General features: G+C 28.3%; 1 protein-coding gene across 1 annotated transcript; it reads right to left on the minus strand.

The window, feature by feature from the left end:
• Positions 1-5,243: 5,243 nt before the first annotated feature.
• LOC123295513 (monocyte to macrophage differentiation factor) lies at positions 5,244-8,888 on the minus strand. Its single transcript, XM_044876892.1, has 4 exons — positions 8,548-8,888; positions 8,170-8,415; positions 7,124-7,376; positions 5,244-6,398 (listed from the first exon to the last, which is right to left on the minus strand). Exons 1-4 carry the CDS (start codon positions 8,631-8,633, stop codon positions 6,219-6,221), a joined length of 765 nt encoding a protein of 254 aa, XP_044732827.1. The 5' UTR covers positions 8,634-8,888; the 3' UTR covers positions 5,244-6,218.
• Positions 8,889-14,660: the final 5,772 nt, after the last annotated feature.

A 14,660-nucleotide genomic window follows, 5' to 3' on the forward strand; every position in this document is an offset into this window, starting at 1 on the left:
TTAGGTAAATGATCGACATATTTTCAATTGTATTGTATTTTCAATTGGTACCATCATGTACCATAAAAGTGGAATTAGAGCAAATATTGTAGGTTTTTGATAATAGTAGTTTGTTTACGCGGTTCTTTAACCGTGATTTCATTAAATTGATGACACAATAATAGATTGACGGAGTGTGAAGTTTTTTTTATTATGCCCGAAAAAATTTACTACTCTAGGATTTTAATTGCCTTAAGATTCCTACCTCGGTTGTAACAACAAGTACGTAGAGATAGAAGGCAGTTACATATAATATACCGCTATGATTTTAGGTAGCCAATAGAGTTGTCATTTCAAAAGTATCCACCCTTAATAACTCTTGACCTCTTGACCCTGATAGAGTCTGGCGCGATCCTTGAGGTTCACACGAATAAGTTTTCAGCATAATAAAACTCGATCGACTCGAAATGACTCGATCGAATGTTATGAAATTCTTTTTGGATCATATCGTCGTTAATACGCTTCGGTCGGCACCTCAACAAAGTCGGTATAATTTTTTGTTCGCGCGATATCGACGATATACTTCTTCTCCAAATTAGTGTTAATGCCTTGTCCTAACCATGAAACGTAAAGATATGTTGAAAATTTCGATTTCGAAAATCGGACCCATTACAATAACTTCGTTATTGAACGTAGAGCTACAATTAGATACTGTATTATAATTTTTCTATTTGCTTTATATAAGGTGTAACACAAATTGGTTCGTTACAATAAACTATTTCTTTTACATTTTTTTAAATACGGATTTCATAAAATTAGTTCGATATTTATGATTATTTTTAAAAGTTGCCTTTCGTTTCTGAAGCTTATCATATCTAAAGAATTTTATACTAGTAAATGTCCCATTTTAGAAAGCAATTTGTCCCCCGGAATTCTGTATGGTGTGGTTTGCGCAATGTTTGATAAATTTTAATGAAATGTGTACCAGATATTAATCAATATATAGAATAATAATTATTGAAGTTAATTAACATATTTCGAAAATACATGTATGTCGTAGTCGTTTGATGTATTACTAAAATATCCTTGTCAGAGGAATCGATATAACCTAGAAAATAGCTAATGCAATTCTGGAAAACTTGAAAATCAAGTTTATAAACATACGTTCGGATAAAAATTTGTTTATACAAAGATTACTATATTATATTAGGATCACAAATTAAAGGATTAGACAAAAAAATGGCTTTGTGTGAAACTTTTTTCTTAACCCACCCTAAAATGTTCTTTGGATCATTCTGATCAAAGGCTCTCACGGCTACAAAAATTTTTAACGAGTAGTTTTCGAGCTACGGCCTATCAAAGCATATGACTAGGAAAAGGGCTTTCTGTGAAACTTTTTACTATCTTTCCTAGTCACATACTAAAACTATAACTATACTTGTAAATTTTCTTATTTTGCATAATAAGAAAAAAGTCATTCTTTATAAAAAATTTTGCTTATTCTGAAAAGTATGTATAGGCATAATTAAAACTTCTAAATAATGTACAGGGCAGTCAAAAATTTGGAATCACTAGACTAAACTACCCTTCCTAATACCGCTAGACTTTTTTTGTGCGGGGTTATCTCAAACAAAAAGTTTATAATTGTGATCTAAATGACGATGAAAAACTTTTAAAACAAAAAAATCGCAGAAACAGTTAATGAGATAAATGTACATACACAGCATAAAGTTTATAAAAAAAATTTAAAGTTTTGGTTGAAAAATCTGTTATAGTAGGAGGAGAACATGTTAATTGATTTAATGTTATTTTCTTTGATACGTTTTTTAGTAATTACAAACTTTTTTCAAATAAAAAATGATGTTTTAATTAAAGTATACGGATCTTCTTGATATTTTGTTCGATTCATAATTGTTGAAAAAACTTTATATACACTACTAAGTTGTGCAATCAATTGGATGCACAACTTCAAAGTTAAGCAATCAAATTGATAACAAGTATTTATTATAATTGATAATGTCAAATAACTTTCATTAAAATTTTTAAAATAAAAATATTTTAATTTCTAAAAAAATCGATTTTTAACAATCGTATTAATCGTAATTTAATCGATTGTTTATATCGATTAATCGAATCGTTTACAATCGATTTAATAATTTTTCGCGCCTTGGACAATTTAAAAAACGCTTATATTACTCAACGCAACCAATTTATTGTCTGTTCTATTGTATAAATCTAATAAGCTTCAATTGAGGATTCTTCTGAAAGGGTCTAAAAATCATAGGTAAAAAAAAAAAAAAACAAAAAACAAAAAACAAAAAAACAAATATTTTCAATAAATGTTTATTGGATTTTATTATAATATAAAATAGTATGTACATTATATAATATTATAACATTATTATATAAAAATATTCGTTTTGACTTGATACTTTCATAATTATGGAATATTATTATTTCGCTGAATATTTTAAAAAAGTTTACAATTTTTTATGTATAATATACGTTGATCCACAAATATTTAAATACATCATCTAAAGTTTTTTTAATTTCACTATAATTTTTAATTTTGTTGTGGAAACAGAGTTTCTATTCTAATTTGGTATTTTCTAATTTTGAATTACTCAAAAAAATTCTATAAATGTCATGCAAAATTTAATAAAATTTATTTGGTTGATGATAAATGTATATTTTGAGGTTTAAAAAATCAAACACCTTCTATGAAGGTATTTACGACTAGTCAACAAAATATAAATGAACTTCCGAGAAACGAGAGCCCGTTGATTGAATTTATACCAGATACCCTGTTATGATATATGATACCTAAACGATTTTTTGGCGAATTAAAGCGGGGGAGGTTTAAATAATTTTAAAACAAAACCTAATAAAAATTGTAAGTTAATCGACAGGTTCTGGTTTTTGGAAGATATCCCAAGAAAAATTATCTTTGGTTGCTTAATAAATATAATATGTTTTGGTCGTGCTTTATTTTTTAAAAATTTATTACAATTTGTGGAAGAACTTTCTTTCAATAGAGGTTCAAATTATCTAATAAATAACAGCTAATAACCAATTGGCTCAATTATATTATGTCTACTGTACGGTGGGAGCTAATTTCAAATAAGTGAAATTGGATAAAATTTATTTTATTATATATAGAATTTAATACTTTCAAATCAATGGGTATCAGTTTTTATAAATTCGTTCAGTCTACAAGATATTCAACTTGATTTTAGAGTATTCCCTTAGCAAATGGAGAATCAGAAGGGTCACATGCTTCAAAACAGAGTGAGAAAAGGACAAAAGAACAAAAATCTACCCCTCAACATTATCCAATCGGAACGGTAAATCATTACCTAGACCCCGAAAGTACTGTATTAATTGAAAATGTTAAGGGAGCATCCATAAACTGCGTAGCTCAAATTCAGTCTCTTTGGAATGTAGTTTTCTTTATTATCAAGTAAAGAAGTCATTTTGTATTTTCTGAAACATTGGCATTTCGGCATTGTAAGATTATGGCGTTCATAAAATATAAAAGTGCCCAATGTTAACCCAATAAATAAAAGTATATAAAAAAATTACGTATCTTGACTTCATTGCCACCCTCCTCGACACAGCTCTTCGTAGCTTTTAAACTAACTCCCTCCTCCTCTTGGCCGGGCCACGTGGTTTTTGAATACTCCATAACCAGAAAGAGATAGATAAAATTTTATTCCATAACAAAAAACGTTTCTTTTTAAAAATAATCAACTCTTATTTGATAAATTTTAAATACCTTCTGATTCATACTGTATTAAGAATACTATTTTAAGTGGAAGAAATTTCGTTCAAAACTGATTAAAGAAAATATCGAATATTTTAAATATACATAATATTTAATAAATATTAAAAACATCTTTGAGCAACTTTCAGTAATGATCTTCTGGAAGAATTATCGTGTATAATTAAGAAAAAACATGACCAAATATATTTCCTATAAAAAATATTTTAAAAATAGAGCACTAAAACGTGTGTTTGTACTTTTTTTTTATTACATATCATTGTAAAAAAGATTTTTGTTAAAAAAAAAATCTGTCCTTAAAATATATCTAAAAAAATAATTTAATTGCATTATATCTGTTATCTATTTTACTTCAGTTGTACATATTTGGTGATAAAAGTTATTCAATTAGGCCTACTAAATATCTTGGATACTGTAAGAAAGTTGCATGAAAAGCAGGCTTTTCAATTTATTAACTTACATTCTTGGTTACTAACTCAATTTTCCAATACTTGACGAACGATACTTCTTAGCATGTTATGTATTTGACGACATTTTTATTAGTATCATCAAGTGTTTGTCGAAACATATCCATTGAATCCTTAGATTGAACCGGTTGTCTCGAATCTGTATACAAATACCCAGCACCAATCGTTCAGATATTAAAATCACTAAATATCAGAAACGATTATTCTCTGGGCACATGTACATTACAGCAAGATTTGGCCCACGTGCATTCAAAGAATGTAGGTAGAAGTTAATAAATTGGTTTATTAGATCCCGCTTAATAGGTAGCATGTAAATGTCGCCTTTGAATTTTTATAGACCATCATATTTAAGATGGAGACTACACAAGAGAAAGCGGTATAATTCACAAAATTGATCTCAACGTAATGACAAAAATTATTTGTACCACTAGCATCACTAGCGTTCCTTTTGCATCGAAGGGCATTACACGAAATACTACATAAATATGGCTTTTTTTAAATCAAACTCTCGCCTTACAATCACTCCATTATTCCGATGCGAAAGGAATACTAATGACATTTTATTTGTAACAGCCATTTGCTTACATGGAGTTCGGCCTCTTTGTGTAGTCTTCATGATATTTAACTACAATATTCATGTGCCTTATTAGATAATATTATTTACATGAATGTTTAAATATTACATTTATATTAAAATTCAACAAATATGTTATAAAATGATCAAACTTCATTGAGTCACTAACTTTTCAAAAAAGCAAATAAAAATAAGTATTTTAGGGAAGAGTTACATTATATTATTTTTGTACGTCAAGAACTCTTTTGGCATGATAAATTTGTTGATGTGAATAATTATATCATGTTTTTGATCATAATAAATCTTCATAAGCCAATAAATTCAGGCAACTTTCCTATCAAATATATTATTAGTTATTATAATGATATTATTTAAACCATATATATGAAATAGTATTAAAAATATATTTTTAGTTTAAAATATCGTTTTTATGGAAGTGCTAACTAATTATGTGAATAAACTGTCAATTTTTATGGAACAATAAACCTAAATTGAAGTCAAATTGTCATATATATTCTATAAACATGCGATGGATTAAAGTTTTAATGGATAAAACATGAAGAATAGATAAAATGCTGAAGACTATTTTCTTCATCTGTGTTGTGATCATATTCTCGTTACATACAGCTTAAAATGATCACTGAAGCTAGTTATAAGCTACACACACTTTTTTGCTTAAATGGATATTTATAAACCACAGTAATTTGCAACAAATCTGTTCAAATGTATGAATGAACTTAGTTTTCATTGATGGTCTAGTTACCAATCTTTCAATGGTCTAGTTATTCCATAGATCATTGCAGTTTTTTTAAGATTTAAGCCTGCTTATGACTGCAAGAATAGATCTAGAACTATAAATAATATAACTGAGCAGTCATTCAAATGATGTACATTGATGATGATGATAGCTGTTGTTTAAGATGAGACAGCAAGTAATTTTCGCCTTCCTCATGCTAATCATAGGAAATCTCACTCAATGTACAATAATTTTAAGTATTCAATTATAATGTGTTCAAATTTTGTGTATATCGTCAGAGTTTTTATAATTGCTTCATTTTAAATGTTATAATTGCTCCAATATTTATTATTATCCTATTATTCATGGTACGAAGAAAATAAAATTTGTATCTGTGACAAGGGCACAAGGCAAGTTGTTAGAGTAACGAAGATTAAACTTATTAAAATGAAAATTAAAGCGAATGATGGAAAACTTGAATAAATGGTTAATATCTAAGATTATTGCTAATAAGTTGGTACACCAATATTACAATAAATAAATAAAACTTAAAATGGCAGTTGATTGTTTATTACTAAAAACAAGCTTTTAAACTTTTTAAATTATCACCTGTAAAAACTTTTAAATATGACTTTTACTCTTAGATTTATTGTTCCACAATTAAATGCTCTATTCAGAATATTATGTTTCTGGGAATAGATGTGATAAAATTGCAAAATAATGTACACCTGCTGCCACCACTACAAATATATGCCAAATAGCATGAGCACATGGAATGGAACCGTCAGCTTTGAAAAAAATTACCCCTAACACATAAATCATTCCACCAATTTTCAGTTCACGCATTCCACTAAAATCATTCTGAAAATTACAAAAACATATTAATATTAAATGCAGAATTAAAAATCATTTTAGAGATAATGTAATCGGAGCTTAGCCACAAAGGTAACTTATCTCACCCTGTAATATTTAAAAAATTAATTTTTGGCTAAACATGGCCCCTGAATTTCAAGCCTATTATATCTATTGACTCCGAGTTTTTTTTTTATAGGTATAGAACTTACCATTCTAAAATTGTGACACGTAAAAAGTAAGCGCCGGGACACAAGAAAAAGTTCACTAAAGTCATTTTTCAGAGTATTTAAGTGGCTACCAATCCACATTTCTTCAAAAAGGATGCCGGATATTTTAATTCTCAATGAGCAAAAACTTTTATTTTAACTAAACAAGTCTTTATGACACACATAACCAAAAACTTATCATAGGCAATATTCAATAAGTGCAATAAGTCTGCGAATTGATCATCAAATTTAGGCGATTTTAATATCACTGGGATTTTTTCCGTAAAGATATGTAAAATGTATGCTAGCTTATATACACTGGATTCTAATTTAAAAATATAATGAGCAGAAGTCGTTATATCTTGAAAAACATAGAAAATAAGCTCAAATAAAATGGACATGCCCACTTGAAGACGGTTAGAGTAATTTTAAAAAACGAAAAATTACTGTTTTGTATTATACCTTAGTTTCAACTTATTTTATATGATAGTTTGGATTGATTAAGACATGTAATGCATAACTTACCTCAGATATAATTGGTAAAGCAGGACCAATACCCATAATTAAATAAAAAATCGTTTCTAAACTTTTAAATCGTTCATGGAATAATTGTTGATAGATAATTCCTAAAAATGCCAATAGCCAAACAAACCATTGCATAATTGCCGTTAAACCTGTATGGCCATTTAATACAATTGTTAACCATGGGAAGTAACTCCCAGCAATAAATATATAGATCATAGCACGATCACATCTATGTAACGCATCTTTTAATGGTCTGCAAAAATAAAATTCAATATTCACTTATAAATTTTTTCGTTAAAGTTACGAATTGTATTTTTCCCTCTTTTTTTTTCAATATTCATTTCCAATATTTACATAAAAATCAGATTTGTCTATGTTCTATTCAGATTAAATCTAACATGCAACATTTTTGATTTGAAATTCAAATTCACTGCTCATGCATAAGCCTACCAAAAAAATATACACAGTTAGTAGCCAATAAATATGTAAAAATTTTCAGTAGCTTGTAGTGTGTAATTAAAATCGAAATTAACGTACGATTAGGGTTACATCTACAAAAAATATTAATCTTTTTCGTAATGTTACGGAAAGTATAATTGGATTTCTCGAACACAACACAATGATGTGGATTGAGATTTATGGAGGTACGTCTCAAAAAGGTGGTTTCTAGACTACTTTAACCCATTTTCTAAGCTCTGATATGTCTCCTCAGTAAAGTTAATAAGAAAAAATACCACACTATTTCTGATCGTTTGTTAACTTCGATTAAAGAATTTTTTTTTAAAAACATAATAAATTTTATCTACATATATAGAAAAGAAGCTTTGGGAAGATATATTACTATGTAAATAAAATTTATGAAAAGTGACAAAACGACAAGGATTTTCGTTTTCATACATCAGCGTAGGTTTAAGGGTTCTTTTATGAATATAGTATTAATGCTCTGAGATCCGCTAGTATACGAATATAAATATCTATGGTAAAACGTTAGGGGGTACAAAGATTATCAAAGTAATAATAATATTAAAGCCAATTGTCACACTTACTTATTTCGATTACAATAAAATACTGAATGAAAACAGGTGGAAACACTAAATAGGGCAACTAAACTTGCACCATAAACTAATGCAGCTAAAACTTGCGAAGAAGTTTTTGCCCTTTGTAATAGTAGTTTCCATCCAAAAATACTAGGTATCACCCATACTCCATGGGTGATAACATTAGCTATATGTTCAACTTTTGTCGGACAATATGCTTCCTTTCCACACGCTCTTTTGTTTTTCCATTGTACGCTAAAAAAATTTCCAATAGTTAAGTCCTTAAATGAAAATTTCAAATTTGCCTCAATTTGTATTTCCAATACAACAATTGATCTAGAAACTGGGGAAAATTTGATATTTGATATAAAAAAAATTGTAACTTACTTCTTTAAATCCTCCCACGGTATAACATGATTAATTTTTGAAAAATATTTTAAACTAAAACCATTTTCGGTTTTCATTACTGGCATGTACTCTTGTAGATTTGTAGATGATGATCTATAGATGGGATCTATATAGATCGTAACGTTTTTTGAAACTGAACAATTGATTAAACTAAAGAATGTTCATTTTTTTCAATACAAATATATTACAATATGTATTAATAAATTAAATTAATAGGATTATTATTATCAAGACACGCTATACAAATGGGACGTCATTTATTAAATTAAAAATATAAAAAAAAATTGCAAAGTACTTCATATAATGGGATAAGAATAAAGCATTATAAAAATAAATCTTGACAGTGTTATAATATTTTAATTTACGGAAAAGAATTTCCAACAAGCACCGGATAAGTATTTGTTTTACACATAGTTAAAATTGCATATTATAATTATTAATTTATTTATTTATAACATTTACTTCCACCTAACAAAGAGAATGATACAGTTTAAAATAATTAAATAATTGTTCTCTCTCAATTTAATAATAGTCTGGATCATGTGATTTTTGATCAAAGGTTATTTAATATTTTAAAATGTTTCTTGACTCTCGAATGATACATATATATTTTGTATTATATAAGATGAACGATTTTGTAAGAAGGTCAAAATATTTCAATTAATTAATTGGTTGAATATGTTACTCAATAATTTATAGTTGTAATTACACCCCACAATAAATTTTAATTATTGAAATTTATCTTCGAATTACTTGTTCTTGTTAATATTTAGGTTAGTTTTTAGAAAACGTAAACTACTTTAAAAATTCATCAGGTTGTTTCTCATCCTTCTGTAGAGTAGGTATAAGGTGATTTGTAGTACTTGGTGACGTCATGATATTATCATTATAAAATGATAAGAGGTCACGATATGGATTAGAAATTGTTTCATGCTACTGATAGTGATTTAAATTATATTGTATAACTAAAGGTCATTTTAACTAAATGAATCTCTTCATTATAATTAAGGTCTTATTACATACACGTAACGGAGTACGCAATTTAAATTGGCCTAGAATTGAACTGATTTTTACTCCTATATGCAGACTAAAGTATGGTCATTTTTAGATATTTGTAGATTGTTCAATTTGTGGTACAAAGAATACTTGTTTAGGCAAGGCTCACTTAATAAATCAGATCCTTACATTTGATTTTCAAATTGACAACAAATTTTCTATTATTAGATAATGATAAATGTTTTTTGAAGACTCGAGTTGGAAGGGATAAGCAGGGAAATTGTATAATATGAAAAAATTGTATAATGTTGTCTACAAAATTAAATATACTAATGGGACTGGCTATACCCTTGCTTTAGTGAAATAATTACGACAAATGTAATATTTTTGACATCAAACATCCATGCCTGAAATGAAGAAACGATGAAATATACGTATATTGTTGAGAATCGCAACCTGAACTTCTAGATTGGCGAAGCAACATCTTCTACACCATACAAGATGTTGTGTCAGCTGTGTGACAAGATGTAATTGAATCTGATCGCAGTGTGAAACTACACTTTGTACAATACTAGATTAAATAATTTCAATTTTAATCAAGTGTTAATGTTTACAGAGTTTATTTTTGGGTTCATGAATCCTCTATTGGTAAGTTTATGTAGGTATTACTTTACTAATTTTTTGAATAGAAATACTTCCAAATTTGTTCCAACTATAGTTACGACGTTTTGTTTATTTAGTCATAGAGGTCGTGTGAGTGCTTGCTACTACATTTGAAATGAAAGTATACTGCTTGGAGGTAAGTGTAATCATAAAATTTTATGATTAAGTTTGCGATGATGCCCTTAGTAAGAGTAGAGTTCTAATACCGTGCTGGAAAATCCAAACTGTATAAAATGTTGTTGTTTTAAATATTGAGTTCGCTTAACTTCCCTATACTTCAAATATTACAAAGCCAATCCTGAATATTTATAAAATCTCATGAAAAGTATTAAAAATCCAACAGGCTTATTTATTAGAGGTCATTACCATTTTTAGATGAGATTATTTTCTAAAAAAAAAAATTGTTTACAGTCTGTAATATGAGACTGAATAAACATTTTTATGTGAGTTTTATCGCCTTTTGATAGCAGTAAGTCATATAAAATAAATTTATATTAATGGATAATTAATTTTTTTTTATCTAGTAGTTTATAAACTCTTTTTATGATGTTTTAATAGAAGAAAATCGATATTATAAATTAAACAAAAGAATTTACTACCCAAACTTGTATAAGATCTGCCCCCTACAGCTTGCAATTGTTTTTCATTCAAGGATTTTAATTTTTTCGGTGCAATAGTCTTAATTAAGGTAGTTCCTCCGCGACCGTCCAGTCAAAAAGTTTTGGACTAATACTATCATTCAGTGCATTAACTGTGCTATGACTATTATACATATACCATATATTATTTTCACAAGACTGTAGTTCCTCACTACTGTTTCTAGTATACATATAAACACACACACTATGACATATGCCTTTAACATTAGTCTTCATATCTTTTCCACAATAATCATCGCTAAAACGAGTTATTTATTTAAGTTTTTTATCGAAACTATATGGTAAATAATTTTTATTTTTATTTATATATTTTCTAAATATAATATTCTACATTATATTAGTTTTTCATAGAGATGGTGGACGTCATTCATTGGTAAATAAATATAATATTTGTAAATTTGTGTATTTTTATACACTTCTCCCATGTACACGTACAAATTGCGTCACTTTTAATTGCTAATATCTCATGTATGGCATGGTAAATCATCTTCTAATTTTAGCAGCAAGTGTATTATGAATTAAATATTTTATATTCTGAGTTTTGAGAAATTCTTGGAATATCACTTTCGTGTAGATACTACCTTTTAAGTCATTATATAAATAAGAGAAGTATATTGAACTTCTTCAGATAAAAAGGATTTTTAACAATAACAATATTTTTCACAATATTGGTATAGGAACCAGTGAACCAGCCTAGCAAAGAAAATGCATGATCCTAAAAGTACAAATAAGAGTTTACTTAAAATCTAAGTAGAAGAAAATCCTAAGCAGTGTTAGTGAAGTAAGGTTACGTCCACAAATACTTGTTTTGTTTCGTTCTCTATTTATCCATAATCTTTTGTTTAGTTGATCACCCGTTATTCCATTTCAACTATTGTCTTATGTGGAGCCAAAGTTGGTTTGAGAAGGCAATTGCCCCTCTGAATTCGCGTTTCTACATCTTTCAAAACTTCAGTAGGATGAAGAGTATACAATTTTCACTTTTTCAGTTTTATTACTTCTCTCTTGTCCTATTTGCACATCTTTCCAATGGGCCCTATGGCCTAAGTGTGTCCCTCGTGCATAGCTAATATAACCTAACCTAACATACTTCCCTTGATTCATTCTTACATACGCCGCTTAGGATCAATTATAATTCCCAACTCTTGAAAATCATTATATTATCCAGTTTTTTTAAATAACTAAGTGAAGATTATTATTTGGTGGAATATGTTGCTAGTAAAATAGTCAGAGAAGTTATCTATGCCAGGGGGTATGGTTCGGGAATAACTGTCGATTACTCACCAACCTTTCTTCCACCATTTAAAAAATCTCGCCATTTTACGACCCTTATTAATCATGATTATATTAAGTAGTTTTAAAATAATATATTATTATACTATTCTATAACGTTAAGTCGTGTAATGTGCTGATGTGCAAGCAGGTCAAATGTTGACCTGTATCTACGCATATGACACCTTTAATAATAAAATAACAATAATAGGTACCTCATCTGATCTGTTAATAGTTTTAATAAAAACATATTTACAGAATACCTTGCAGAGTAGCAGGCTGTCAAATAGTGGTCAATAAAGAAAAAGAATAATAATAAAATAACCTTAAGGCACAAATTTGAAGGAACTATATATTATGAAAACTTTGTACTTAAATGATTTTAAACCTTGATTTAAAGATGGAAGTATCTGTATGGAGGCACCGTTTTGAGCCATATTTATCTAAGAAACGGATTTTTATTTAGATTTTACCCAGGTCTCGCTGGAACTTTAAACTAGCCTTGTTTCTTTGCCTTGACTAAATCATTTTTGCTTCTAGTTAAGGAACAAAAAACAAGACAAAGAATGAGAGATTTTACAGATTATTTTAATAGATTAACAAATTTTCTAGTTGATAGGATATTCATTTATATTAATAATTGTTTACGAATTCATAATTAATTATCAAACAAAAAATTATAATATATTCATTGTTCAATAATAAAAACAATCAAATAAGGAACAAATGAATAAATTTTGTTATCAATTGAATTAATTAGTAAACAATAAACAACACCCATACACCAAGACCAAGACCTAATTATAAATTTTTTTATACAAAAACGTATTCCACTGTACATTAAAGTCTGTTGTGAATAGACACATAACCTCTATACATAAATTGACCTACACCATACACTTATCGAAAATATTCCCAACTTGCCCCTAATCCCTACATTATGCGTAAAAATCAGAAAATAATCAATTTTTCACGATATTTCGCATTATCTAGTTATATACAAGAAAATTTATGCACTGGCCAAATAAACGTTACTAATATCATTAACTCCTGCTCATCCTTAAATTCTGTGTAGTGGTTGCCTTAAGCAGCTTCATATTTTTAGCAATTCACTACAGCTACATAGTTTCTTGTGATTACTACGATAAGTTTATAACCAGATCATTCCTTTGTTTTAATAATTTCACAGTTACGAGTTAATTTCGTTTGTAATCGCTCCAAGCTTTAATCTTGCTTCGCTTCCTCATTCAGATTCATGATAGCGCTTTCCTAAATTAAATCACTGTCTGTGATCTTTTCCTTATCGATTCCATGGCTTTGAATGTCTAAATATATTTATCAGTATATGTTGTGACATTTATCAGCAAATATTGCTATTGGTTTTCCACTTTCATTTATTCCCAGACGCACTCTTTTATTGCTAAAGCTAAAATTTCGGCCTGTAGTACCACAATAATTTTTAGGTGTGTAATTCGAAGTGCTTAAGTTCTTAATTTTTCCATAGAGTCAATCCTTCGTCAAAGCTATTCCGGAAGACTAAAAATTCCAAAGACATATTTAGTCATCTAACAGATAAGTTGATTTGAAATGAGAACTGTTTGATTTTTTCGCTTTCTGTATGAAAACTTATATAATCTTTTTCAACTCTTGGACTATTATTCTAATGGTACATATCCAACGAACATTTTTACCAGGATTGAATGCGTCACACCTTTAACGATTTGTTGGATCAAAATGACAGAATATGTGAGCGCTGTCAAACTTAAACTAAGCGTGTACCAGAGACTATATCAGTAAATTTACCGATATATTCTCTGGTGTGTACCAGCAATCAATTTACTTGGCGCTCCTTAGCGATATCGAGCAATGGCTTCCGCTAAACTCAGCCAAAGACAAAGACGAACCGTGATGCGAAGCATGATAGCTGCTTATACTTAGGAACAGGCCTAAAATGTAAGTCTCCAAATACAATTCAGTGTTACATACTCATTTCCATGAAGTAATTTTTCTTAGAAGCTTTTACAAACTGTAAGGTTTAAATTTAAAAGTAGAACATAATAAAAAAGAATAATTTTTCTATATAATCTCCATCTATATACTATACATAGAAGTAAAAATAACATATCCACCGTACATAAAAGTACGTGTATTTGAACAAAATACGAAGTAAAATAAAACCTTTGTGTTTTGTTTTTTGACAGTTAGAAAATAAAATGACATGCGCATTCTATACTAAAATATGATCAGCTGTTCCAGTAGTTTAGGTCAATATATTTCAATATGGACGATTAATGTTTTTGTTGTGGCGTATATTATTATTATTGTGAACGTAAACCAAGGTCGCCTTTGTGCAAAATTTAAGTGAATAAATAAATTATTAAATATACAGTCATATTAAGTAAGAATTAATAATATTGTGTCAAATATATATCAGTTATATTAATAATTAATCAAAAAAAGTCATTAATTTATTATTTAATTAAATTATTATACAGTGTTTAT

The sequence above is a fragment of the Chrysoperla carnea genome, chromosome 3 (genome assembly GCF_905475395.1).
Source record: "Chrysoperla carnea chromosome 3, inChrCarn1.1, whole genome shotgun sequence".
NCBI lineage: Eukaryota > Metazoa > Arthropoda > Insecta > Neuroptera > Chrysopidae > Chrysoperla > Chrysoperla carnea.